General features: G+C 53.6%; 7 protein-coding genes across 7 annotated transcripts; 2 read left to right on the plus strand and 5 right to left on the minus strand.

The window, feature by feature from the left end:
* Window positions 1–2,642: 2,642 nt before the first annotated feature.
* N0V89_004460 (uncharacterized protein) lies at window positions 2,643–3,724 on the minus strand (the record flags this gene model as incomplete). Its single annotated transcript, XM_056213245.1, has 2 exons — window positions 2,643–3,636; window positions 3,690–3,724. The coding sequence occupies 2 exons, from the start codon at window positions 3,722–3,724 to the stop codon at window positions 2,643–2,645; spliced, it is 1,029 nt and encodes a 342-aa protein (XP_056073553.1).
* A 1,124-nt stretch (window positions 3,725–4,848) lies between these two features.
* Window positions 4,849–6,784, minus strand: N0V89_004461 (uncharacterized protein; the record flags this gene model as incomplete). The annotated part of the gene is made up of 5 exons (XM_056213246.1): window positions 4,849–5,061; window positions 5,111–5,209; window positions 5,255–5,404; window positions 5,456–6,630; window positions 6,679–6,784. 5 exons carry the CDS (start codon window positions 6,782–6,784, stop codon window positions 4,849–4,851), a joined length of 1,743 nt encoding a protein of 580 aa, XP_056073554.1.
* A 2,706-nt stretch (window positions 6,785–9,490) lies between these two features.
* KAR3 (kinesin-like nuclear fusion protein) lies at window positions 9,491–12,046 on the plus strand (the record flags this gene model as incomplete). The annotated part of the gene is made up of 4 exons (XM_056213247.1): window positions 9,491–9,524; window positions 9,984–10,106; window positions 10,193–11,817; window positions 11,873–12,046. The coding sequence occupies 4 exons, from the start codon at window positions 9,491–9,493 to the stop codon at window positions 12,044–12,046; spliced, it is 1,956 nt and encodes a 651-aa protein (XP_056073555.1).
* Window positions 12,047–14,804: 2,758 nt separating this feature from the next.
* N0V89_004463 (uncharacterized protein) lies at window positions 14,805–16,522 on the plus strand (the record flags this gene model as incomplete). Its single annotated transcript, XM_056213248.1, has 6 exons — window positions 14,805–15,263; window positions 15,329–15,419; window positions 15,466–15,820; window positions 15,873–15,936; window positions 16,303–16,341; window positions 16,394–16,522. The coding sequence occupies 6 exons, from the start codon at window positions 14,805–14,807 to the stop codon at window positions 16,520–16,522; spliced, it is 1,137 nt and encodes a 378-aa protein (XP_056073556.1).
* A 97-nt stretch (window positions 16,523–16,619) lies between these two features.
* Window positions 16,620–17,612, minus strand: N0V89_004464 (uncharacterized protein; the record flags this gene model as incomplete). Its single annotated transcript, XM_056213249.1, has 1 exon — window positions 16,620–17,612. The coding sequence occupies one exon, from the start codon at window positions 17,610–17,612 to the stop codon at window positions 16,620–16,622; it is 993 nt and encodes a 330-aa protein (XP_056073557.1).
* Window positions 17,613–18,364: 752 nt separating this feature from the next.
* N0V89_004465 (uncharacterized protein) lies at window positions 18,365–19,141 on the minus strand (the record flags this gene model as incomplete). Its single annotated transcript, XM_056213250.1, has 1 exon — window positions 18,365–19,141. The coding sequence occupies one exon, from the start codon at window positions 19,139–19,141 to the stop codon at window positions 18,365–18,367; it is 777 nt and encodes a 258-aa protein (XP_056073558.1).
* A 5,192-nt stretch (window positions 19,142–24,333) lies between these two features.
* Window positions 24,334–25,273, minus strand: N0V89_004466 (uncharacterized protein; the record flags this gene model as incomplete). The annotated part of the gene is made up of 3 exons (XM_056213251.1): window positions 24,334–24,914; window positions 24,982–25,134; window positions 25,237–25,273. The coding sequence occupies 3 exons, from the start codon at window positions 25,271–25,273 to the stop codon at window positions 24,334–24,336; spliced, it is 771 nt and encodes a 256-aa protein (XP_056073559.1).
* Between the last annotated feature and the right edge of the window lie 1,477 nt (window positions 25,274–26,750).

Raw genomic sequence — 26,750 nt, forward strand, 5'->3', positions numbered from 1 at the left:
AAGACCTGGGTGGAGGGCATAGTTTGAGCTGTCTCAGAAGTGATGGTAGGAGAGCGAAGGAGCTCATCCAATCAGACCGAGGGTGCAACTTCTTTCCCTCTGCCTGTGCTTCGAAGAAGAAGAAAATTTACGTCAAGCAACGACGGAGAAGTCGTCGAAATGCGGCACTCCATCTTACCTGGCTGTCGTATTTTCCAATGCTCATTGAGCTTCAAGTGTCTTTTCGTGAAGGAGAAAGCGAGAACGTGTTTATACTCGCCCAGATCCACGGCATTTATAAATTGTGCAGTGTGGGTCGATTTGGACCACCTCCCCGCAATCACATTGCTGAATAGTCAGGCATGTTTGAGACACACTCTCCCGCCAAGCACATCAGGTCTCCTCTTCGCAATCTTGGGCCAAGTCTACCAAGCACATTGTTCTTATTCATGTTGCGTTTTAGACGAAATTGGTCAACGGAGAGCCACACCTAGCTCCATGGGGTTGTTGTCAAGAAGTTTTTAGAGCACCCCATATAGTCGAATAGCACTTCTTTCTGTGCCTAGAGATAGAAGTGTGCCCTGAAGTTGAGCACTCAAGGCGGACTTTATACCTTGTTAGAGGTACTGAAGCTTGCAATTGGCAGGAATGTTTACCGGACCATCTCCACGTGAGCACATGTCGCTTGTAGGAAAGTCTTTGAAATCAAGACTCCGCAGAGGACATGGCAATCTCTTCCGTATGATTTGCTCAAGATCCACCGAGCACATTGTCCTGTTCGTCCTATGCTTCTTAGACTATACAGAGTAACTCCAAGCCACGCCCGAGTCTCATGGTGTGATGCGATCGTATCTTTAAGACCACCGCATGGTCTAAAATTTCACGGCTTTGATGCCCACTCAGCTGCAACAACGTGTCTTTGCAGAAAGGAACTAAGCAGGTATATATACTTTCCGCAGACAGCGGACGCGTAGAGCTCGTTCCAGCTCACATCAAGTTGGCAAAATCCGGAGAAGGTATCCTTTCAACCCAGTCTCCCACCAAACACATCAACTTGGGGTCCTTGGGTTTCTGGACAGCTCCAGTAAGCGAATGCTTCCGTACCTTCTTGAATTTTGATTGAAAAGTGTTGGCCCCAAGCCACGCCCAGCTCCATGTCCCATTCGCATGCGCCTTTGTAGAGCGCCTCATACTTAAAATCTGTGAGCCTTTGGAGTGCAGAAACCAGAAAGAAGTGCATCCCACTCACAAATATCCTCTTAAAGTACTTATACCTTCGTAAAGCACCCGAAATAAAATGGCGCTGGTGTGCCTTTCGCTATGCACTCTTCCAAAGACATCACGCTGGCCACGGCGATTTTCGACAGCCTCGCCCCTAGCACATAGCACACCTAGTGAATTGTTCTCAGGACAACCTCCCACAAAGCACATAGTTTAAGCTGCATGCCGTTTTTGAAGCAGCTCGCAGGCGGCCACATAAAGTAGTCATCCATGGCTTTTGGTCAGGGCAAAGGACGCGCCAGACGCCTATGCCAATGCCAAGTAGCATTTTAGAGCTCCTCATAGATTGGTCTCAGTTTTGCTTTTATGCTCAGAAGCAGTGGAATCGTGGCCAAGAACAAAGGAGTCGAGGACGTATTAAATGCCTATCTTCGCCGAAGCAACAGAAAGACATGTTGCCCACATGATTTTCCTTGGAGGCGCCTCCGAGGACATCGCGGCTGCCAACCACGCTTTTCGACAACACCACCAAGGACATCGGTTTTAATGGAATTGTCTTGGGACACGACCTCGCACAAAACACAAGCCAAACATAGTCCACACTTTGGACCAGCCCCACAAACGAGCACCTACCTAAGGTAGCATTCTTGTCCAATCCTTTAGTTCACGTCGGGGGACGCGCCAGACTCCCATCGTGAGCATGCGTGCCGCTTTTAGAGCATCCCACGCTCCTCGTCCAACCGTCTTTTTAGTGCTCAAAGCAGAGGACATGTGGTGTTGTAGCGAAGTGCTCGAGCAGGCATTGATACCGTCTGGAGGGAGTGCGCAAGTAGAGTTCAATCGGCTCAACCAAGCACATAGTGCCATGACAGAATCCTTTGAACCCAAGCACATCGGATTGTGAATTGACAATTTGGACCAGCTCCACGCGAACGCGCATATGTCACAGGTGCCGACGGTTTTGGCGAGTTGCCGAGCGCGCACTGGACTCCCATCAGATCGAAGCACTTCTCGTTTTAGAGGGCCTCATGGGTGCACTCCATTGCAAATTTTAGTACATGAAGCCGGTAGAACTGTGGTGCGGTATAGAGGGATCCGAGAAGGTACTTATACCTCCTGGAAGGGACCAATGTAGTTAGTGTGCATGTGAAGCTGGACTTCCCGAGGTCGCGTGTGTTCGGTTTAGAACTTCAGACATGTTTGTAAGGTGCGGAAGGCGGTACCGTTGCGGGTGCACCGGGGGTTAGACATGCACTGCATGTAGAGACCAGTAGCCAGGATCCGCAAAATCACCATCGACTAAGGGATCGGGTACATATCAATAGCCTCATATTTACCGCCATCGAGAGTTATAGATAGATGACGTCTCCCATCTTTTCGCAAGCACCTATAAATACATCATTCCAACACCACTCTATGGATCCATGCCTCCGATAAAACCTTCACCTCCTCCGACTCTTCCAAATCTTAACGAACTCCGTCTTTTCCCTAACACCTAGACCCACACGCTTGACTCTGCCCAGTCGTGCTAGATCCTCTCCCACCCTGTCCAACACCTGCTGCCCCATATCTCCCTTCTCCTCTCCAACATGCACCCCATTCCGCAAATGCGGACTATCCCAGATGTTTGTCTCGTACCCCATATCCACGCCGCTCGCCTTCTCGCTCTTCGTAGTACTCGGTGTGTCGATAGAGGGGGAATTGTAAATCGGTCGTGCTATGCGCACACGCATCTGGTGTGTAGGCTTGGACAGGAGTTTCCAGACCCAGTTGAAAGCGCCGCCAGGCACGGGTGTGGTGATATCGCCAGGCGTGTAGCGCAGATTGACAGGGTAAATCTTCGTCTTGGATCCTGCGGTCAAGAGCGCCGGACTTAGCGGGAGTATACCCCGGCCGTTCGTAGTAGTGCTCTCTGGGAACACGCAGATGATGCTGTCGGGGTACTTTTTACTCAGCTCCTTCAACTGCACAAGCTCCACGCCTTTGGGAGATTCAAGCTGCGGCTGCGAAAACGCCATGCATATCGCACCCCAAAGCGTAATAACCTGCACGCCCTTCTCCCCAGGCCACGTCCTTACAAATACCGGGCAGAATATACCAGCGAGGTACAGCGGGTCCAACGGGCTCGTGAAGCTGCTCGCTACAATGTCGCCCTCCTTCGGCAGACTCCCGGCAGCTTGTTTATCGGACAGGCGACCGCGCTTCACGCCGTCGACTTGCAGGTCAACCCACCACACGCCTGGCACCGCGAGGAGTAGCCAGAGGACGCATTTCTTGATTATGGTCGGGATGGGGAGGATCTCGAGGAGCAGGAAGTAGGAGAGGGAGAGGGAGAGGACGGGCAAGAGGCGGAGGGCGAAGAGGAGGGCGTGTATGGGGGTCCAGAGGACGTTGGCGGGGGCGAAGGGACGGGGAGGAAGGGTGCGATTGCGGTGCCTGTCACGCTGTCAGAACAATTCCTCTACTATACGCAGCTGAGCTTGAGCGACCTACCCTTATCCCGAAACTGTGAGTATTTTTCCATGACTGCTGCTCGATGTCTTTCTTGCCCGCGATACTTCACTCCAAGCTGTCGCTACCGCTCCATGAGCTTCAGCGTGGGGCAAACAGGTTTATAGCAGCTGGGTCGGTCTCAGCGCAGCAGGGGGCGCGCCTTCGTATGCAGCTCGCCTGAAGTTATCTCTGTCGCATGGGCACCGGTCGACGATGACAGAAGCAGCGAGTCATGTTTCACTGTGGGCTTGCTACGTGCATGTGAAATTCGGTTGCTGGCGTATGCCAAGACTTCGAATCCCCGCCACCCTTGGTCCTGCAGTTGTCGAACTTGAGACTGCACGTGTTGGAACGAGCGAGAGCGAATTCAAAATTGGTATGGTATTCAACTACCTGCGCGCTGCTAAAGTCTCTTTGAGCCAAACCTCTACTACAAGCCCTCAACCACTTTCTATGCATCCCCACGCGCTACTCAACGTTCACCACCTCTGAATTAAAAACGCAACAACACAAATGCTATCAGTAGAGGGCGGGCTGACACCGATCAAACACGCTGATTCCACAACTAAAAAGTAAGCCAACAATATGTGAAATGCTCCCGCCAGCCATGCTAGTAAAGCAACACTCAGAAGAAAAGGAACGTGTACATAGGAGATGTGATAGTTACTTGCAACCCAGTAGCGGGTATACATGAAGCGATAATACCAAAATTAGGCAGTCCTTCCCAAACGCCTTCAGTCCCACCAGCTCCCTCTCTTTTGCTGTCTCCTCTTTTCAAAATGCGACTATGTGTATAAGGTAGGTACTTTTGTATGGACAAAATCGATCTGCTTGGCGGCTACATAAGGGTATTGTTTGGTGAAGATGATCGTGTTGAAGATGGGACGCGCTCACAGCACGGTTGAGGGGTGTATCGCAAAGAAGAACAGATGCAATTCTTCCTTCTGCGGCCTCCCAAGATGCTGCATGCATGACCACCCCATTATGCAGATTACAACTTATTACAAAAGGTACAGTACGGAAGAGGAACCCAAGGGATGCTCTTCCGAGGCGAAGGATAGAGTCCAGAGTCCAGCCATGGCCAGATTCCGGGTACGGGTTTAAGTATGACGCGGCCGAAGATCAACAGTGGGTATCGAAATGACAACAGAACTCCTACAACGCAACATCAAGCACCAAGCTGACATCGCTGACCTGAGCGCCGGCAAGGTCCTCGAGCACAGGGATCAGATCGAGAAGTTCATTGTCGTGAGCATCAGAAAACCAGCTGCTGATCGGGACGGCGTGTTGCGGATGGAAAATGTAGGACGTGGGGGAGTTGTCGATGATGATGGTGTCCTTGAGGTCTCGGCCAATCTGTGAGAGGTCCTGCGCGCGGTTAGCGTCACGTTGCATGCTCAGCTGAGTATAAGCTTACCTTGACGTAGTTGCCTTGGTGGTTGTAACAACTCTCTCGGAAAAGGCGGTGGTGGACAACACCATGAATGTCAAGTATATCAAGGAGAGGGTCACCGTACTAGAGCATGTTAGGCCTGTTTGATTGCGCATTTTAGTGACGTACCTTGGAGACGGAAGCTGTGAATACCACAACCTCGTACAGCTCGCCGACCCTCTTCATGAACTGATCAACACCTGGTCGCTTTATCACGTAGACATTGTGGTACTGGCCCTCAATTTCTACAGGTATGGTGAAGTCGGCTTGAGCCAGAATCTATATTGAGGTCAGAACTGTGCCATACTGTTTCGACGTTGCGGGTCTTACCTTGAAACTGCTGTGCACCAAAGTCTCGTCCAAGTCCAGTACCAGACATTTCTTCCCCTTGAACTCTGGTCTTAGGGGGCCCAAAAGGTACTTTTGTTGAGGTTCAGACATGCTGGTGTCTGAGGTCTGATTGTGAACGGCAATCTGACGTTGCTCAAGTGGCGGGGGGGGAGGAAGGTCGACCTTGGGCGGGACGTCGTTTTGGACGTCGGTAGAAGCTTCGTCGCCTTCATGTCGTACTTCAGTTGAGGCGAGAGGCACATCATTCATCTCAATATCCTGATCCTTCTCCTCCTGTGACTCGGTCCGGTCATGTATTATCTGTTGCTGTTCATGGGACGGCCTCGGCTGCACGGGAGTCGTTCCGGGAGTAGGACCTTGAACACTGATTGCTGGTCCCGTCTGCAAAGTACCAGGCTGGTTAGGTAATGGTGGAAGTGGCGTTTCTGCTTGCTTCTTAGACGAGCTTCTTGTCACAATCTTGGGAGGACCGTCGTGGGATGGTGTGTCCGCCGTACCATCATTGTGTAACCCTTCACGACCTGCACCCAGGGTCTCACCAGCACTCTTCTCATCCAAAGGCTCCTTTGAGTCTGCAGTACTTGACTCTGTCGTCGGTTCACCCTTGTGCACAGGCTGCGAGTTGCGCGAGGGCGGCGCCTTCTCGACTTTCTTGACGTTTTCTGTCGTTTCTCCTGTTGGAGCTGCGTCCTTGGGCGCAAAGCATGGCAGACACGATAGCAGACCTCCCGATTTCTTCGCTTTGCTTCTCGTCGAACCCTCGCGGTTTTCCGCTACCGGGACAGGTGGCGGCGGCTCAGCCTTTTCCGAAGCTGCGGCATGCTGCGATCGTTTGCTGCTCGCCGTGCTTCCCGCTCGGCGCTTGCCCAGAAAGCTCCGCTTCGAGCCTCGCCCTATGCTCTCCGAGTCCGCCACGGTTGCGCCGCTTAGTCCGGTACCGGTGGGGGTCTGCTCCTCGTTCGATTGCGAGTTGGAGCGAGGAATGTTGAGGAAAGAACGCTTCTTCTTGGGCTGGTCCTCGGGTGCTGCAGATGCTTCGGCACCGTCGATGGTTTTGGATGTGTTGTCGCCCTCGGAAGATGACTGCGGCGGAGCTGTTATCGAAGGCGCTGCGGGGATGGTATTAGATGCTAGATGGGGTTTCAGCGCAAGCTCTGACGTAAGTACGTGCCGACGCAGCAGGGCCTGCGCATTCTACATACCGGTGCCGTTGGCGTGCTGGGTGGTGACGTCGCTCGCGGCGGGCTTCGCGACTGACGGCTGCTCAGAGGCGTCTGCAGCAGCCTGGTTGGATGGCTCGTGGCTCATGGTTGAGCTACGGGGGCCTCAGATGTGCGACGGATGCGGTATGATGTTGTGGATGCGGTCGCTCCTTACGTGTAGTCGCGTGGTGATTACCTCGTTGGGGGCTGAACCGATCGCAAGCGCAACTCGGAGTCGCAGGCGATGCGAGTCTCGACGGCGAATAAGACTGGACGCTGCGCGAGACTGAGCGACGGTCGCGGAGGGCGCGGAGGTGTGCAGGACGCGGATGAAGGTGTAAGGAGCTCAGGATCGCTGCCGTCTTGGACGAGGCTGGGCTAGCTCGCTAAGCGGAAATGAGTGTTCACTTTAAGCTTGTCATCAGCGGTCCCCCACACCAAAGTTGCAATCAACGCTGTGGCAACGTGCGATTCCGGGGAAAGCGCAGCTATGCGGCGACTCGGGAGAATGACAAGTTGATAGACTGTGAGGCGAATCGACGGGCTTCGTGGCAGCTGAAGGTGTGTGCCACTCCCGCCGTGGCAGGGACCTTGCCGCACTCTTTATGGCACTCTTGGACTCGCTTCTAGCACACCTCATCCTGGCACCCCAGCCGCCGCTGGCCAGGCCTCTGGACACGCCCGCTGCACTTCCCATTGCGCGCCTCATTGGACGCTCCACGGCGATGCTGATCGCACGCCGTGGCAGACTCGCATGCTGCGGCGTCCGTCTTCTGCAATCAAACGCCCCGTGAAGAGAGGCATTGTAAGCGTTGCGCCCTGCATTCTGGTGCATAAGGAGCCGATGCCGCGAAGGCAAGGTCGTCTCGACTCCATGTCTAGGTTTGTGGCCGCTTGTGCAGCCCACGGACGGGCCTGTTCTCGTAGCACGGCGGTTAGCACTGGAGCCATTTCACTCCAGCCTATGGGCAGGCCCGCCCACTTCAACCGCCGGATCCCGGTACCCGCAGCGATTGTCCCGTCTGTGTGTGGCTCGGTCCCGCAACCTCCAGCACCGTCGCGACCGCACTCCGCACCTCGCCATGACCTTTGGTGTTTGTCCATGGAAGCCGGCTTTGCGGCACGCCAAGCCAACGCGCGCATGTGACGCCTGTCGCCGGCAGTGATTCGTCGGTCTCACAGCCTGTGGCGAGTGAGCAGCGGTCCGGCGCACGTCCGAGTCACACGGGAGACTTGCCGATCCCTACGCTTCCATGCGTCGAAGGTCACGAGCTCAGCGGCGGAATCGTTCGATGATGGAATGGAGTCCATCTACGACAAAACCTCGCCTATCGTCTTGGGAAACCTTGATGAGACATCCATCTGGCAGTATACTGTTATTTGCATGTCCATTCGAGGTACAATGCTCTGGTTCCTTTCTGCAGCACATCTTACAGTGCCCAGGTGCAGGTGCGCATGTCCCCACGTGATCATAGAGACGGGCGAGAGATGTTATCGCCCACCTCGCCTGGGAGACATTGAACTCTTACCATTCCACAACACCGTCCTACTGTTCTTCAAATTCCATCTTGAACAGTCAGCTTTGCATTCTACTCTCATAGCATCCATCCCCTGTCACGCACCAAGTTTTGCAGTCGTGATAAGCTGTAAAATGCGTAAAATGCGGGGCGTAAGACAGTGGACCACAAAAGATGGATTCGTAAGAGCGACACGATTATGGCAAGAGATCATATGATGGGCATTCTATATCGTCGATCGAGGTAGACATAATGGAGATCGTACACCTCGTTCTCCATGCTCTTTTGTACTTGTTCGCCTCTGCACATGCACATTCAAGATGATATCCATTCGAGGCCGCATCGCATGCGAGCATTGCGAGCAGAAATCGTCATCGACATCTCACTGGACTCGTCGCAAACTTGAATTCAGAATTCGCAAGGTGACAGCAGAGGCGCAGGACATTCGTTTCGTCGTCTTCACCTGAGACTGCGGTTGCCCACATCGTTTTGGGACTAGCTGATTGCGCTCTTGGCATTGACAGGGATAGCAGTGTTTACGTTGGAACCGTACCTAAACATGCGATCCGCCAACACGATTACCACCACCGCCGTCTCTTTGACCGTCGCGCGGACAGAACATGCTTTGCTAATAGACATTATAGTGTGAAACCAGGCTTGGATACAATCGCAATGGACACCGCGACGGACAATCAGGTATGTACGCCGTTGCTGTGCAGCTCTGCCGTCGCTCACAATCAAGTTGCAGACTTTCGCAAAGCCCTCGGGCTTGAAGCCACCGTCGAGGGTACCAACGATTTTCAAAGAAGATCCTACGTCGCCCACCAGTATACCACGCGCAACTGGCCTCAGCGAATTGACAAATGCCGCGCAGAACAGCCGCAGCGCCATGGGCCCTCCGCTTCATGGAAGCATTAAACATAAACCGAGTGGCCGTAAGCTTGTCCTTACGTGTTTTCGACCGATATCTGACGTTTGTAGTTCCTGAACCGGAATCAAAGCAACGAAAGACACTCGCTGAACGCGCCGGCGAGTCGTTTGGCTCGAAGATTGCCGCGCCTCAAACTTCGCGTACGGCCAACGCCGTCAAACACACCGTCAGCAATGGGAGTCGCGGCTTTTCGAACTCTCTTTCACGTTCCGCGTCGACCAGAGCATCTAAGCACAAGACCGCAAGCTCGAGCAGCAGCATTGGCCATGGTGCAAGAGCAGCTAGCGCGCACCCTGCGAGACCGAAGTCATCTTACGGCAATCACAACCGTAGCAGGTCGCAATTTCAGCGTCCTGCGACTTCAATGGCGCAGCATGAACCAGAACCAGACCCCCAAGGTGGGCACCCTCTTTCATCTTCTACAAACCCCAAAGAGAGCCTGGGTATGCTCCAAGTGCAGAAGAATTCATCACGAGGATCCGAAAATCGCATGTATTCCCTCAATGTACCTCGGGGTCGGCCTCGACCGTCGGCACAGCGGTCCATCTCATCTCCTGCGACTCTGCGTCCACAATGTTCATTGCCAGACGAACCTGCCGATACCGACTGCGACGATATCTTGAAAGGCTCTGGAGCGCTCACATTGGGGGCTCCAAGCGATCAAGGCCGTGAAAGTCGTATGGGACGTGGCACAAATGTCGGCAAGGATCTGGACATTTCTTATCCGTCTCAAATCCCTCGGCATACGCCAGTTCGGGCTATGCTACCCCCTCCTGTACCATTGATCAAGTCTCCAAGAAGGCCGCGGACTCCAATCACACCGTACCTGAACAAGTATACTAATGACCGTGTTCCAGTCTTCGATGATGACCGCGTAGCCTCACTCGAAGCGCAATTTGCAGCGTGGAAGGAACAAATGGAAATCGACATGGATAAGCAGTCCAAAGTTCAGGAGAGCATCAAACTCTACGAAACTAAAAGTAAGTGCAGGACCGACTATACTCAGGCCTAACTCGACATCAGAGTGTAGGCTGATTCCGACATTGTTGCTGACTCAAATCACCAGATGCTGCGTTGGAAGACAGCATCACAGAATACAAAAGGTTACTAGAAGAGTACAAAACTAATGTGGCCGATCTGAAGAGTCTCAACTCGACAATCACAATGGAACTGGACAACGTGAAGCGAAGTCACACATATGAATTGGACGACCTCCGACGGAAGTGTCAAAATGACATGCAGGATGTCTGTGATCGATCTAAGAGAGAGCTTGAACGTTCACGCAACGAGAACAAAGACATTGTAGATAAGGTGGAGAGGGAACTCAAGGCCGAGATTGACAAGCTCCTCAAATCGCACAAAGATGAGTTGCAAACGTTGGAGAAAAGGCTTAAGGCAGAGCTAGAGGAAGAGCGCGGCAAGCGACAGCGAGAGAAGCATGACGTGCAGAAGGAGTTCGATTCAGAGCTCAGGGCTGCGAAGCTCGAAGCTGATACGAAGGAACGCGAGAACCAGCTGCTACAAGGCGAGTTGACCAACACCAAATCCGAACTTGACCGAGAGAGGATGTTGAGGAATGCTTTGCAAGGTCAACTCACCAACGCCACCACCAGCAACCTGACGCTCGAAGCGTCAAATAAGGCCATGAAGGAGAAGATCGACTTCCTGGAATCCGACAGCCAGGCGCAATCATCGGCATATAACGAATTACATCGCCGAATGGAAGAGGCATTCGCCATCGCCGAAGCAGCCCAGGAGAAACTTCGCCAGGAAGAGACCTTACGACGCAAGCTTCACAATCAAGTCCAAGAGCTTAAAGGCAACATCAGAGTGATGTGCCGTGTTCGCCCTACCCACGATTCTGAGATCAGTCCCGCGAAGATTGGCTTCCCTGATGCAGACACCGACAGCAAAGAGGTTGCGGTGCAAGGGCCTGAAAAGACCAGCGCGATGGGCACAAACATCACTCAGACATACGCCTACGCCTTCGATCGTGTGTTCAGCCCTACATCGCAAAATGCAGAAGTTTTCGAAGAAATTAGCCAGCTGGTACAAAGCGCATTAGACGGTTACAACGTGTGCATTTTCTGCTACGGACAAACAGGTTCTGGAAAGACATTCACCATGTCTTCTGCCGACGGTATGATACCCCGTGCCACAGCACAGATCTACGCCGAAGCCACACGCCTGCAAGAGAAGGGCTGGCAATACAAATTGGAGGGTTCCTTCGTCGAAGTCTATAACGAAACTTACAACGATCTCCTCGGCCGTTCCGAAGACCTCGACAAAAAGAAGATCGAAGTGCGCCACGATGCCGCAAAGAAGCAGACTACGCTGGAAAATGCGGTATCCGTACCCCTAGACGGACCAGACCGCGTAGAAGAGATCCTACAGCGAGCCGACAAGAACAGGACCGTCGCAGCAACGAAGGCGAACATGCGGTCTTCCCGCTCTCATTCAGTCTTCATACTCAAGCTCGTGGGGGAGAACAGTGTCACAGGCGAGCGCAGCGAGGGCACGCTCAACCTCGTTGATCTCGCTGGCTCGGAGCGTCTCGACCACAGCAAAGCCGAGGGTGCGCGCCTCAAGGAGACCCAGAATATCAACAAGAGTCTCAGTTGTCTGGGTGACGTGATCAATGCTCTTGGGTCGTCGAAGGAGGGGAGTCATATTCCGTACAGGAATTCGAGAGTAAGTCTACCCCTTCATGGAGTGTTGGATGGGGGAGATGCTAACAGGGTGACAGCTCACGTATCTTCTGCAATACTCGCTCGGTGGCAACAGTAAGACGCTCATGTTCGTTATGGTATCTCCGCTGCAGGCGCATCTTCAGGAGACGATTACGAGTTTGAAGTTTGCGACAAAGGTGCACAACACGCATATTGGAACGGCGAAGAAGCAGACGAAGGCGAGCGGGTAGAGACCTGATTGTGGAATTGGGTCTGGCGTTGGTGTATTTGTGAATTTGACCATGCTTGGAGGCGCCATCGTGGCGACTATATGAAGTGTTCAGGTCGCCTATGCGCATGGGCCCGTGAAGGATCGGACTGGATGGATTGGCACGGCTGCACAGTGTAAATGGCGTTAGTGTAGCGCTTCGGCGTGCGGAGATACTTGCTTGCGATCATGAATTTGGGACAAGACACCTTTGAAAGAATCTACAAGAACGTCCTGCCATTCAACCACTTTTGCCGTTCATGACCCTTGTGCTTAAGTGGGAAGGAGTTTGATGCTGTGAAACACGATATTTGAGTGTTCAGGGGAGTGTAGAGAATGATCTGGAGACATGAGCGGAGCAGCCGGTAAAAGTATAAAGCAACTATGTAGGGCAGATATGAGAGGCGACCAGAGAAGCCTTCCCGAAATGACTATCCACGTGATGCTATGATGGGGCAGACTGACACACCCCGGCCAAACAACTTGGAGCATGATCTGCTTCCTGAACCGTACACACGGGTCCCAGGGGAGTGGTTTTGCTGACACTAACCGCCCTTCTGTCATTTGCATCGGGCGCTCAGATCCAATGAGGCATGGAAAAGCACCTTTTCTTTGTTCTCTTGTAAATTTTTGCTGCTTTAAGGATTTCGGATCAACGTCGAATACGAAGCGTAGGAAGCTGCTAAAACCTTCAAGCCCCCAATCATACGATTGAGCGCCTAATAGTGCCTCCCGGATGATGTACTACGACTCTGGCGTGTAGCCCAGAAAGCGAGGCGCGTAAGGTGCGGGCCAGCTGTTGCTAAAGCGGCCTTGAACTTTTCGGGCACTTGTTGACCGCACTAATTCTTCAAACTTCGAGCTTTCTTTTCTAATTGGTTTCCCAATAACGTGGCCGGAGAGCTTCTCACCTCACGAGTGTACCGCAGGGCCCATTCGAGAGCATTAGCCGAAGTGGGTTCTAACCAATAAAGCGCGGTGTCACTTAATCGCACTGGACGGCAACGGTTTATGTGAGAGATGTGCTTCCAGACTTTCATGTCAATTGTGCAAGAAGCAATTGATGCCTTCGTATGTAGCTTTACTTAGGGACTGGATATCCTTGTCAGCAGTAGATTCCGTCTCCTGAATACGTTGAGCAAAGCCAGCATTTGCCTTGATCCAGAAAAGCTCTCTCTGATTAGGTTGCTATCGGATCTGAAAGCGCGGTTGGCACGTAATGACAGCGCGTAGCCAGTTCGAAGGTACGCCCTACCATTGGGTTGGAAAAGGTTTAAATAGCCAAAAGTTTCAGATGCCGACCTCCCTCGACCTACACACCTTAGATTCCGACGCTCAGTCTCGTCAATTTCTTCAAGAACATTCCATCTTCCTCATTCTTCGACATGTCTAAAGCCAACAATTCCACTGCCATATCCGGTGAGAAACCAGCTACTCAATCAAAAAATGCTGCCAACCCAGCGGGCGAACATACTCTTTCCGATAAAAGCACCAACGGCGACGTCAATCAGGGTTCTTCTTCGACCACACCTAGGTCTGACGATAACACCTTGACCCCGCCGACAGCGCATGCTAGACAATCCATGAGAGAAACAATTGACATCAATGTTAAGTAGATTCTCACTCCACTAACTCGTTGACTGAACGATACCGCAGGCTCTTTCGAGCTACTTCTGTATTCCTTCCCGAGCAGGTCAAGCTCCATGGAGGTCCTTGTTGGCGACGAAAGCGATAGTGGCAGTCGAGAGTCGTGAAGAAGGGCGGTGAGCATCATATTCTGCCGAATACTAAAATGATTGAAAGGCTCCACAATAGTCGAAAGGACCCACCATTTTCAGCGACTTCTCGGTATTATAGGTGCTTGTTGTGCGCCTCTATAGTACTTGCGCAGCATGTTGCTGTAACGCATGTTGGCTCCAGAGATAGAAGCCTAAATAAACCCACAAACAATCGCTAGTCTGAGCTTTGAACTCTTCTGTTATTTTGCCCTCTTGTGTGCATTTACTAATTCATTGAAGTTGTCATGACGAGCATTGTACAGCTTTGTTGACTTGACGCTCCCATTCTAGGCTCGCACCCTGGGAATGGCGCAGCATGGGAAATCCACCATAGTACGGATGATCGGACACGCTACTGGTAGCGGATTGGATGGAAAGGAATGAAGTTACCGGGGATATTATCGTATATGTCTATGATGTAACTGCGAAGCTGTCAGCATTCGCAAATGCCGTGCTCGTAGGCGCAGCATGGGACCTCTATCGTATTATGGGTTATCGGTATGCCACTGGTAGATATTCGGATGTAAAGGGAGGAAGGTTTTCATCGCACTTGTCCTTGGTGTAGCTAAAGGAAAGCGTGACGGAGTTTAGGACGTTAAGTCCGTTATTTTTGTAGACAAATACCGTAGACTTCTGTTGAGATTCTAGCTACCTAGCTACCTAGATGCCTAGCTCGGCTACTTCGCTTGGAGAAGCTTAGCCTTTACCTCACGTAGCTAAAGTGCCAAACACCTATCAACAGAAGTCTACGGGACCATGTCGTAGGCGACTACATTTGGTCAGAAGCGGGGTCCTCGGAAGTCAGAACTATACCTCAAGAAGTAGTCGACTTACACACCTTACAAATCTACGTCAACAGATGTGCATGAACACACTATACAAATACGACAAGGTTCCCGAAATTCTGAAATTGATACCGCAACGTGACAGAACATACATCTACCGCAATAACTGCTCATAGCCATGGCGCCTAATCAAGCCCTTCCTACAACCTACCGCGACTACCGCAGAACCTCCGGATCCCTCCCACGCTCCATTGAACTCCATACCCAGTCCCTTCCCCAGCAGCTCTTGCCCCACGAAGTACTCATCCGCGTGAAAGCCGTTTCCCTAAACTGGCGCGACATCGCGATGCTCAGTGGACGCTACCCCACCGACCACGAAAACGCCGGGCGACCATGTTCGGACTGCGCCGGCGAAATAGCTGCCATCGGAGACGCTGTAAAGGACTTCAAGGTAGGCGATCGAGTGAGTCCGTGTTTTAACTTGGACGATCTGGATGGAAAGCAGAGAGATGGGGAGGTGAGGACGTTGGGGGGAAGTGTCACGGGACAGGCGGCGGGGCCAGGGGTGCTGAGCGAGTATGTCATTTTTGAGGAGGGGGTGTTAGTGAAGGTGCCGGGCTATCTGTCCTGGGAAGAGGTATGTCTGATTGGTGACGTACATGCATGTTTAAAGGCTGCGAAGCAAGGAACTAATGCGTACAGGCATCTACACTTCCATGCGCAGGCGTCACCGCGTGGACGGCGCTGGACCGTCCGAAAGAACCCGAGCCAGATACTGCTGTGCTGCTTCAAGGTGAGCTGTTTCAAGATCCATAAGATTAGACCTTGACGTCCTTCAGGTACGGGCGGCGTCTCCATGTTCGCCCTGCTCCTCTGCACCGTCGCCAATATTACACCTATCATAACCTCCTCTTCCGATGCCAAACTCTCCAGCATCTCTGCCCTCAGCCCACTCATTAAGGGCTTCAATTACAAAACGTATCCCGATCAAGCTGCGCGAGTGAAGCAGCTCACTGCCGGCAAAGGCGTGGACATTGTAATCAACAACATGGGCGCCGCCTCCCTGATTGCTGATCTCGAAAGCCTGAGGAACAGGCATGGGATGGTTTCTTTGGTGGGAATGCTAAATGATCAGAAGGCGGAGTGGGATCCGAGTGCGCTTATGCTGGTCTTGAGAAAGTTGGCCAGGATACAGTGAGTGTTTGTACAGGCAAATTGTTCTGCAGCGAAGCTGACAATGCAACAGAGGAATAAGAGTTGGTTCGAAGGTGGACTTTCAGGAACTAGTCGAGTTCTTGGAAGAGAAGGAGGTGAATCTGGGGCCTTTGATCGATCGGACGTTTGAGTTCGGTGAAGCGAGAGAGGCATTTGAGTATTTGGAGTCGGGGAAGCACGTTGGAAAGGTGATAATCAAGGTGTAACATAATTGCCGATCAGAACTTATGACTACCACCAGTTGGTGAACCTTTTGCCCGCTTAGCTCCGCAAGCACATTTTAGAGAATCATGTTCAAATACCCGGCTAAATTTTTTCGTGATTAAGTAGTGGTTTAGCTATAGCTGAATAGAGTCCTTTCTCAAGCTCATAAAAGTATTGCATATAGGTTGTAGAGACCTACAAAGAAGATAGGGCACAGTTTTATGTTACTTTTCTTGAGCTAAGCGCACACGAATCAGTTCACCACCTGGTGCTACTTCTACGGACCGCGTTGTGAGGTACGTTCGAAGCTATGCCCAAAAGTCTTAATTTCATATCATAATTGTCGAGTTGATAGCGTTGATTCACAATGACGACGAAGATGATGAGACCGCCTCAGCCGACGTCTCCAAAATGCTGGAGCTGGCCAAACTGGACACTGGCCTCATCACACCCTCCGTCGACGTTATGATGCTCTGAGTGAGATTCTGCATCATATGCACGCCGTCCAGCGGCCGAGGATTCCTAACGGAGGCACGTAAGCGGTATAAAGATGGTAGCAGGAAAGGAGAGATACTCACCACAGCATCTCCTCCACAACCACAAATTCCGCCTCCCCACCCTCTTTGGTAACCGTGAACGTAGCGGTCTGGCCCGGCCTCCTCGCAACCGCGGCCCTCGTATAAGGCCAATTATTAGGAAGTTGGCTCAAACCCTTCGTGGGCACAGCCGTAGCTCCCCCTCCTCCCCCTCCACCGGTCGTTGTCGCCGTATCCGTACTTGTCGTCTTATTTGCCCCCAGCCACTCCCATTCTGTGACCATGAACTCAACGACGGGATCAAACCCCTCAGGCTGCACGCCCAACGGGTCAATCACTAGATCTTTTGCAAAAGCCAGCAATTTCTTGGACAGCACATAGACGGAGGAGGGCGAGGGAGCAGTACAGAACCCCTTCACCGTCTTCTCGAAGGAGTCCCAGATGTCGTGCGTGCTGGAGTCAACATCGGAGCATGCGCGGCAATGGACCATCTGCACTTCCTCGCGCTCCTCGCGCCTTATGGGGTCGCAGAAGATGTTGGTGAAATTTTTGTCAAGGCTAGACGGGGGTACGTTGGCGGGGAGTACGTTCCAGAGCGTGGTTATATTGCCAAACATGTCCGCGCAAACTTTGCCGGCTTCAAAGCAATCTCTGGGATGATCGGCGCTGTTTGTAGTGGTGGAGGCCGCGCTTGACGTGGTAGATGTTGAGTTTGTCGGCGTGGCCACCGTCGTGCTGGGTGTGCTGCTCGTGCTTGATATCGTGCTCGATGTCCTGCTTGAAGCAGCACTTGAAGCAGAGCTCTTGGTAACAGCAAAACAGCTTATGGGTACGATCTGCGCGCTACAGTCGTCTGTTTCGGTGGAAGAGGCGTCGGAATCTCGCTTATCCTGAGGGTCGACATGGTCACTAGACGTACGACTACCTACGCTGACGAGCGTAGTGATGTTAATCTTGCGCACAGTCTCCGCCAGATGCGTGCCGATGAGCATGAAAGTAGTTACGGTGAGAAACACAAATTGTAGCCGCATGTTGCAACAGTGAGCGATCAATGATCGCTTCTCCAAGGAGCAACTAGGAAGTTGCAAAATTATGCAGGCGTATGTACTGCTTCTATCCGATTGCGACAAACGCCGTCACTGTCACAGTTAAAGTCTTCTAGGTAGAGGCCCACCAGCATCACGACTCAGCGACAAACGGCGTGTACGTGAAGAGCAAGGGCTGAGCCGCACACATAGTAGAAGATGCTGTGACGTGCTATGACGTCCTCACAGGATGTTGATCGGCATCACAATGTGCAAGCCGAAGAGCACTTCGAATGGCACATGTCAGATAGCCAAACGATAAGAACGAAGACAGTGTGAGGATCAGTCAAGATACCGAATACATTGATTCCGACAACGCCGAGGCATAGGGGAAAATTCCCTATTTTACTACGCAAGTCGAATTGACAACACTATGCGCGTGTAGGTATGTGAATGATGAGATGATAGAATGGAAAAGGGGTATGGTGTAATCATGGGGGTAAGCAGGACTAGACGAAGGTGAATGAGAAAGAAGTACCCAATACATACAACAGAAGGGAAAAGATGCTAGGTAATAGACAAGGCACGAAGAGGCGAAATTACAAAGAGACAATGAAGCCGTGATGCGAGGTATGACAACAGCAAGGGGAGACGAAACGAGACGAGAGGACGAGACGAATCAAAGAAACAGAACGAAACGCAATGCAAAATGCAAAAGCCGCCCAACCACAGCTCGTCTCACCGTCCTCGTCGCACTCTCAAAATATCTCCAAGCCCTCAAAGTCGACGCACAAATTCCTCGGACTCGAAGTAAACCCTTGCCTCCTCTCGTACATGCTCGTCCCAAAGTTAGCCGGCCGACTCGCATAGACGCCGACTCTGACAGCTTTGTCCTCAACGCCCCAGAAGAACCACGTCACTTCCCGCAGCTTCTTCCACCCGGCCAGCTCGTCCTCGTACCACACCCACAAGGCACATCCAATGCGCTCGATCTTGACGCGCAGCTCCGGCCGGCGAACAATATCGGCGCGCGCCCAGTCGGCACCGTCTGAGGTTGCGACGACCGAGGTAGCGTGGCAGGCGCCGTTGCAGAACTCGAGGCCGACTTTGACCCATTTGGAGGCGGGTGCAGGCGGCATGTACGGCGGTGGAGCCTGTGGTTGTGCGACAGTAGTAGCTACGGGGCCGGGGTGCTGCCCCGCATTCTGCGATGTGGGTGCTGGGCTCGCTTGGGCGCTTGGGGCCTGCGTGGGCGGTTGTGCGTTATTACTGGGTGCGGCCGACGGGGTGGAAGAAGCAGGTGAATCGGCGTCGGGCCTGGGGGATGTCGCGACACGGCCGGGCGGCGCGCCTGCGAAGATGACGAGCCCGCCCTGATCCCACTCCAGCTCCCAGTCGGCGGCGACAGTGACTTCGGCAGCGATGAAGGGGTTGCGCAAGGCGGTGTAGAGAATAGGCGCCGTCGAGGTGTCTCGCGATGGTGGCTTTCGCCAGAGGTCCGTATTGGGCGGCGCGGCGAGGCTGAACAACCCCATATATTCAGGTAGTACGGCATCGTGGGGGCAGTTTAGCGCCGTAAACGACGAACTGTCCGGCGGCATTGCTTCTGGGATGCGTGCAAAGCGAATGTGGATGTACTGTGCAAGAAGGAATGCGCCGGGCCTGCGGCTTGAGGGAGAGTCCTGCTTTTGCTCGAAAGCGCGGTCGCTCCGTGGGCGGTATATGGGTAGCTCTGCGTCCGGCGGTACGTGGACTTGTCCCCGCCAAAGATGCCGACTGGTGGTTGTGGATGTTCTGTACCACGTCGCTGAGTCGAAGATCATTCGCTTCTTCGCTTCGTTGCTAGACTCGTTACTCGTGCGCAAGGATCGCGCAGCAGTAAGCCTGCGCGCTGTCAGCAGCAAATCTCCACTGCGCTGCACCTCGCGAGTATCGTGGGAGCCCGAAAGGAGAGACGCGAGCCAGGCCTTCGTCAGACAGATGGCCCCAATGTGCTTATGCCAATTCACGTTTGCGGTGCTCGTGCTGGCACCAGCACGCCGAGCACCGCATCCAGCAGCCCGATAGTGAAAGGGAGGGGACTGACTGAAGGGCAGGGCGTAGCCGGGTGCGTCCACCGACGCGGGAGAGCAGCAGGCGACATGTTAGTGAGCTGTCCCTATATATACATACTGCTCATGCGAAGACGAAGCTGTCCGACCGACGCTGGATGCCTCGAGCCGCCGCGCATCCGAGGGCTTCGCCGTCAAGGTACGGAAGCAACAGGACCCTGAATCCACGTCGCCGTCGCCGTCATCTGGGGGCCTTGGGATGGCCGCAAGGCATGTGTCAACAAGGTAGAATACTGCCGGCACGCCCAGCGCGAGAGAGGTGCAGCGAAGAGAAGTATGCTGCCGGCGGCCGCTGCGGGCGACGTGGCAGACGAGCGCTCCCAGCGAAGCCCTCCTCGGCCTGCTGGACGAGGTATTCGACGCTATGCAGGCACGAGTGCTTCAGGCCTGGTGCGTCGGCGGTCGGATTGGTGCTGGTCGCTTCTCCTGCTGTGCATCCGTGAAGAGCAGTGTTGGCCCAAGATGCCTCGACGTGGCAAGCAAGGTCCCATAAGCTGAAATGTCTTGCAGCGCCAGCAAGGGCATGATGCAACCCCATGCTCCCACCTATCGCGTTGGAGGGAAGTCCGCAGGCGTGCACATCATCACGACCCGATTACGTAGGGGACCGACGTCCGAACGCGGAATAACAACATCGCACACCACCTCGCTTCCACGTCTTCGCGAGTCCACACCACTGCCCAAGCCGCTTTTCGTTTGTTCGGACCAACTCGCAGATGCTAGGTTTCTGAAGTCTCGAGCTAGGGAACGCGAACGCGAAGGAGAAGAGCGCTCTGTGCATCCATGCATGGCCGGATAGCAACATGAGTTGGAAACAGGTGGCGCCAACGCGCAAAGCAACATCTGGCCCGTTACTCGTCCCTTGATTCGGGTCTGCCGCAAGGCGCTGTTGTACAATTGCGCGCCGTGTTTTGCGCAGTCGTCCAGTCTGCTGGCAGATACCCTTCCTTGACTGGGGCAACGTGTACATGAAAGATACTCGAGCGAATATCTCCATGCCATGGCAATTGAGCTGAAGGACCAGACTTTGCGTCGGATGGTCGCATTCGTGCGACAGAGGCTGCCAGCGATCTTCTTGTGTCGGCACACATAGCTCCCATATCGCGCAAAATCCTTTTTCGACCCACACACACCCTGGCCCCAGTATCCCTCAAGAGGTTTGCGTAATGTGCTGCTTCACATATGTGATGCAAATCCAATGCGCATAACCACTTGCGGTCAGAATACCGGAGGTTAAACCGAGTATGCAGCCAGGAATTCTCGTTTGGTGATTTTTGGCCGCGGATACCGCAGTCATGTTACAGCATCTGCTTGCTGATCGCCGCACGACCGTCGTGTATCGATAAGTGTAAACTGGTGGTACAGACTCAAAGCGCTTTGAAAACCAGCCATGTCATTTGTGTGAGTGTTTGGCTCCCGTTGCAGGCATCCCTTCGCCCAGATTCTGCGTGGGCCCAAGTCTTCAACGTTACCAATTTTGCCGTGCTAAAGAGATATTCGGAGCTTCGCATAGCAAGAACCGTGGACACGGTTCGCGGAGGCGGCATGCCTGACTGCTGGGCTACCTATGCCCGTGCCTGGCTCAGACTGCTCAGCCTACCATTTGGTGTGGGATGCTGCCTCGTTGGATTCTCATTGGCAAACCCACTAAACTCGTCGAACAGCCCAGGTTGCACGTGGCACACTGCCCCGTACGAAGCAATTGAGAGGATGGGCATGGTTTCTTTCATCTTCCGATCGACCGCAGGACTTCGTGGATACCAACGCCTTTTGGTTGCACCGACCTGCTTCACGCGAAACCGCCGCTGTTCAACCTTCGAAATGCGGCATGCCGAGTGCGGCGCCGGGTTACGATCCAGAGACATCGGAACATGCACAGGATCGGGATGCAAGTACAAAGTCGGCGGCCGCGGCTGCCCGGAAGCTGCGGTGCTCGAAACCTTGGCTTGCTCATTGTAGTTCAGCGTCTACTTGTAACGCCCACTGCTTGCAAAGGATCAAACTTCATATATACGTACTGTGGCTGAAGTAGCCGCAGACTGAGGTACCGTGCCGAGAAGTTTCGGACGAGCGTGTCTTCGATGGCTATTGCAGCATCAATTTCCAGGCATGCATTCGGAACTATGAAAGACCTTCAGCCAACTCATCAGAGTCGTATGTTGTGCCTTCGACGAATGACTACTGAAGTCTATCGACCTGGGAGGCTCCAGATCGAGTGATTTATTGAATGCGGTCATTGATACACGGGAAATGGTAGGGGTGGCCGGTGCAGCTCAGACCTTTGAAAGCCGTGTGGGTTTTCTGCTACTGGTTGGTGGGGAATAGTCATCTTTGAGGATGCTGTAGCAGCCATGTGAGCTCCTCCGGCAATAACGCGCACACGTATCGCGGATACCACTGGGCAATGTTCGCTACTGAAAAAGTCGTGTGATGGTGGGTGCAGCGCATAAAGTGCAGCGGTGTGGAGTGAGACAGGATTGGCAAGCTCCCTGGGCTGTTGGTTCCCTTCTGACAACCAAGTCAGGAGGGCACGTCAAGGGTCTTACTAGACGCTGCCGAATATGTTACTGGTTTGGAGAAAAATGCTTTTTCCACGCGATTGGTGATACGCAGACTCCGCTTATCATGGCTCTACTGGCGCAAGCGTAACAAGTTTGTGTACGCTGCGTTAACAGGTACTGATAATCTCTAACATTCAGAGTCGTTCCTAAGTTACCTTTCGGATCAGAACTGGCCGTGTGTGGTTTCTGGATCTTGTTAACGTCTGAGTCTGATCTAGGACGATGTGGAGAGTACCCGAATATGCATTTGATCACAGGTAGTAGATCATGTTACCTATATCGAGGCATAGAGAGGAGTCCAACAGCACAAGTATTTTTCTCGTTCGAAATGGGCCCAGTGAGGATTGATACAGACTTAATTATTGACCTTCTTGGGTGGCCAGACGGCATCACGGACGAGAAACAGCCGTTCAGCGGTCCGGCGTGCGCAATACCCGGAATCCTCACTCAGCGAAGAGCTGCATTATCGGCACGATTAATCCTTAATTCCTCCGTGAGCAGGTACGGTAGCCCGATTCTGATGTTGCAGCACTAGTACGCAGTTGTACCTTCTCTTATCCTGTGCGCATCCTCTCGGGCATCTCTAACTAAAACAATGAAAATCCCACAATATTTGCGGACGCTCTTGATATTGAGCTTCGTGGTGAGACACGCCGGAGCGAGCTGCTACTGCAACGATCGCTGCAACGATCGCTGCATCCTCCCGTGCGTCTCGTAAACGCGGAACATTCGGCTTGAGCCACCAGAATTCCTTGTTCGGAAATACCCAGCTAGCCGACTTTTGGAATATATTGTTGCACAACGGAGGCTGTTAGCCTGCTTCTAGAAAAGGGCCAATCCTCACGCTGCTACATATGTTGATCCATATCCCGGGAAGAGAGAATGTTATAATGTCGCACGAGGCAGAATTTTCGTACTTGCAGAAATGCGCGCATGACGCAAGGACATGTACTGAGAGGCTGGGTGAAGGAGGTGTAGCGGACAACGGAGTTTCACGCAGATTGCCGAACGAACCGAGGCGCTAGATAGATTGAAGTGGAGCTGGCAGGCAGGTTGTCCAGTAGAAATCGCATACATCGGTTGTGGTTGATATGTATGCTTTGCATGCACTGCCATGCAGTAGGCGCACACTGCAGCGCTGCCCACAGCTACAAGATCATCATTCTCTTTCGCCAAATGTCTCCATTTGGCGGCGCATGGTTGAAGGCCGCGGAGCTCGCACATAGTTCACTCACCTTCCGAGTATTGTGGGCACGGCCATGCATGGGAACATTGGATCGCCGACGACGCTATTTGTACTACCTTCGAGCTGAGGTCGCCACTGTTCCCAGATCCTGGCGCAAGGCGCGCTAGTCGACCCTCTTGCGAGAGACATGGACATGCGAACTTAGATGACAGACTTTGCCGAGTAAATGAACGAGGAATGGTCAGCAATTTTCAGGTTCGTGTGAGTCAAGATTTGATGATCTGACCGCAACAGAAGACATATCTGGCGGCTCCTAGGCGCCACGTCGACCAAGGCGATCGCGTGAACCCAATGGACCAGTAAAACCCCCAATGCTGGAATATCGATGGTTCCCCAATATTCCACGTGGGGGTGGTGAAGAATGTCAGATCCTTACGGACCGGTAAAACTGAGGCAATGTTAGCCGGATAAGGTGCGCTTGAGGATGAGGAGCTCAAATGCGGAAGCGCTTACCAGCCAAGGAAAGTCAGTCGATCGAAGCGGCGCATGATCGCAAATACAGGTAATATGTGATCCGTGTTTTTGTACTTATCGCAGGGTTGACTTATGGTATAGAAGCTTTGCCCCTGATGTGTCAGTTGCCGGATGGTGACTCCCAATAGCAGCATTGCATAAGACTTAGCACGAGAAAAGTGCCGTGCAAGGAGGTGGATTGGCCGGTTGTTTTGGAAGAAACCTGGGAGAAGGCTAATTAATTCCCGAAAAGTACAGATGAACAGCGTGGTCTTAAGGAGGAAAACTTGGCTCGTGCGACTCAATACCTGGCACCGACCATTGCGGAAGTGCTGCCGCCGTGCACCCCCGCACTTTTATGCTTTACGGTAGATGGTGATGGGCCGACGTAGTTGATCAGATGTCGCGCAGAGATTGAGACCTTCATCCTGCAATAACTGTGTAAACGAGGTTTCCGGGCGGTATTTCAAGCGTTCCAAGTTCTTCGCGAAGTGAGGGGCGGCGTTTGGTCGAACCGCTTTCTGATATGAATCCCAATTCTGCGCTTCCAGGATCAGGTAGCCGCCTGATGCGAGCGAGGTGCTGCACTTGCGGAAGAAGTTGACCAGCCCCTCGTCCAGGTGCTCGAGATGGATCCATTTTATGACACTTAGGACCAGGATGACATCGTAAGGCCCCGCGAGAGCCGGGTCCGTCGAGACGACCCAGTCTGCAGCGACGAACTTGACACTGGGCCAATGGGAGGCGGCCGAGGATGAGGCTGGTATGCGTCCGTGTCGAAGGACGGCGGACATGGGATAGTAGTCGACAAGTCGCCCAGATGGGTCCGAGGACGGGCGGACACGTGAGGCCTTGAGAGAGAACAGGTCCTCGGCTTTGCTCACCAGGTTTGGATCAATATCGACGCCCACGACGTCGCTCGCTTCGAAGTCGAAGGCTTGTGTGTATTGTATCAGCAGGGAGTGTGTATAGTCGGCTGGCAGGGTGGGCAGGGGTTCCCTCACCAATCTGGGTCGAGACGGACCCGTCATTGCAACCGACGTCCAAGCAGCGGCGGCCCTTGAAGGAGAAGCCCAGGGCGGTGATCACGCTTAGACGCAGATCACGGACGTGAATTGCTGGCGGCGAGCCGGGCGCGTGGTTGGGGCCGAGATAGTCTGGTGGGTCGGTCAGTACGGGTGCAGTGGACACGGAGGCTGAAGTCGGCGCGGCACAGGGCCAGATGCAGATGCTGGCAGAGGATATAGAGTGAGTCGTACTCTGGTAGTTGCCGTAATTGGTGGATTTGGACGCCATGGATGGGGAGGTTTTTGGACTGGACGGGCGGGCGTGAGGGCGAGGAGGGTGCGGTGCCGAAAGGGGAGGTGGTCTCTAGTGGCTGGCGGGTTCGGGCAGGTGCGTTGGAGGGCCCCTCGGTGACCACATGAGTTGGGAGTTGTGTTTGCCCGCCCGCACCGTCGACGGGCGATGCACGATGCACGATGCACTACACAGTACAGTGCAAACAAGGACCCATGACGGCCGCCCTCGGCTCACCATCGGCGCGTTCCTGCAGAAGCCCTGTCTGCCGTCCGCGCTCTCGTTCCATCTAGTGTGTGACTGCGCGTTGCATCCATCTCCACTGGCCCACGGCATCCGAGCGCATCGCGGCCAGTCACACGTCGCCCGCCGTCGCCACGGCCTGCGCCGAAGCAACAGCAGCAAGCCCTGCATTGCCCGTTCAGGACGAAGGCGGTGGCCCGTTGCGACCACGCACCAGGATTGCGGAGAGGCAGGATCCTTTTCACCCGCCGCCCGCTGATAGGCACGCCTGGCGACGATGCTGGCCGCCGTCGCTCGACTACCACCTCCCCCCGTGCGAGGCGTCTGAGCCCCCGGGTTACGCTGGCGAGCACGGCTTCCGGCGCGCCTCTTATATCAGGCGCAACACTCCACGGTGCGACAGTCCGACGTGCGGACACAAGACAAGACGTACCCAGTCTTGTTTAGCCGACTTCCAACGGCTGCTAAGTCGACACCATATGGTATACGCTGCCGCTGCAGAGCCCAATCACGCCGCCCTCTGCGAGCAGGGTCCCATCCATGTCGCCGTTTGAGGACAACTCATCCACCCTGTTTCCAGGGATTTCACTCCCGCATTCCCAAGCCATCCTAGTTGACCGTTGTCTGAGCGCCTCTGGGGTCGACGATCACTCACTGCCGATAGAAAATCAAAGCGCTTCCCACGCCACACTCGATTCCACTCGATTCCTGACTTTGTGTACCCTCTCCACCACCCCTGCCTGAACACAAACCTCCCAAGCAACCAAATGCGGCTTCTCGCATATTTCAAGGCCCGTGAACAAAACGCATGTCGTCCCGCCCATCTGCTATTCCACCGCTCCATCCACCCCCGCCATTCCGCTCCTCTGCAGTCAGTAAAATGACCACGGAGACTCAGAAACCGCCAGCGTTTTCCCCTCCGTCTTTTCTTGATTATCCCCAGAGTCGTCGCCTGCCGCCGCTCAATATCCCGGCCGCTGTACCACCATCGCGGCCCGACTTCCCTTTCCATTCGCCTGTGAACCATCTCCCATCCATACAGCCTGGCCCTCCACGACACGATCCTCACCATCCCGCAGCCCTTCCAAGGCACCCAGCCCCAGTCGACAAGCTCTTGCATTCGTCTTCATACACCCCGCCAAGATCCGACCCACCGTATTCTCCACAGCTATATGGCCCGTCAATATCTCCGCGAACAGAGTATGATAGCAGAGGTCCGAGACGACTGCCC

This window comes from Didymosphaeria variabile (genome assembly GCF_027946475.1).
Source record: "Didymosphaeria variabile strain IMI 356815 chromosome Unknown scaffold_3, whole genome shotgun sequence".
Classification (NCBI taxonomy): Eukaryota; Fungi; Ascomycota; class Dothideomycetes; order Pleosporales; family Didymosphaeriaceae; genus Didymosphaeria; species Didymosphaeria variabile.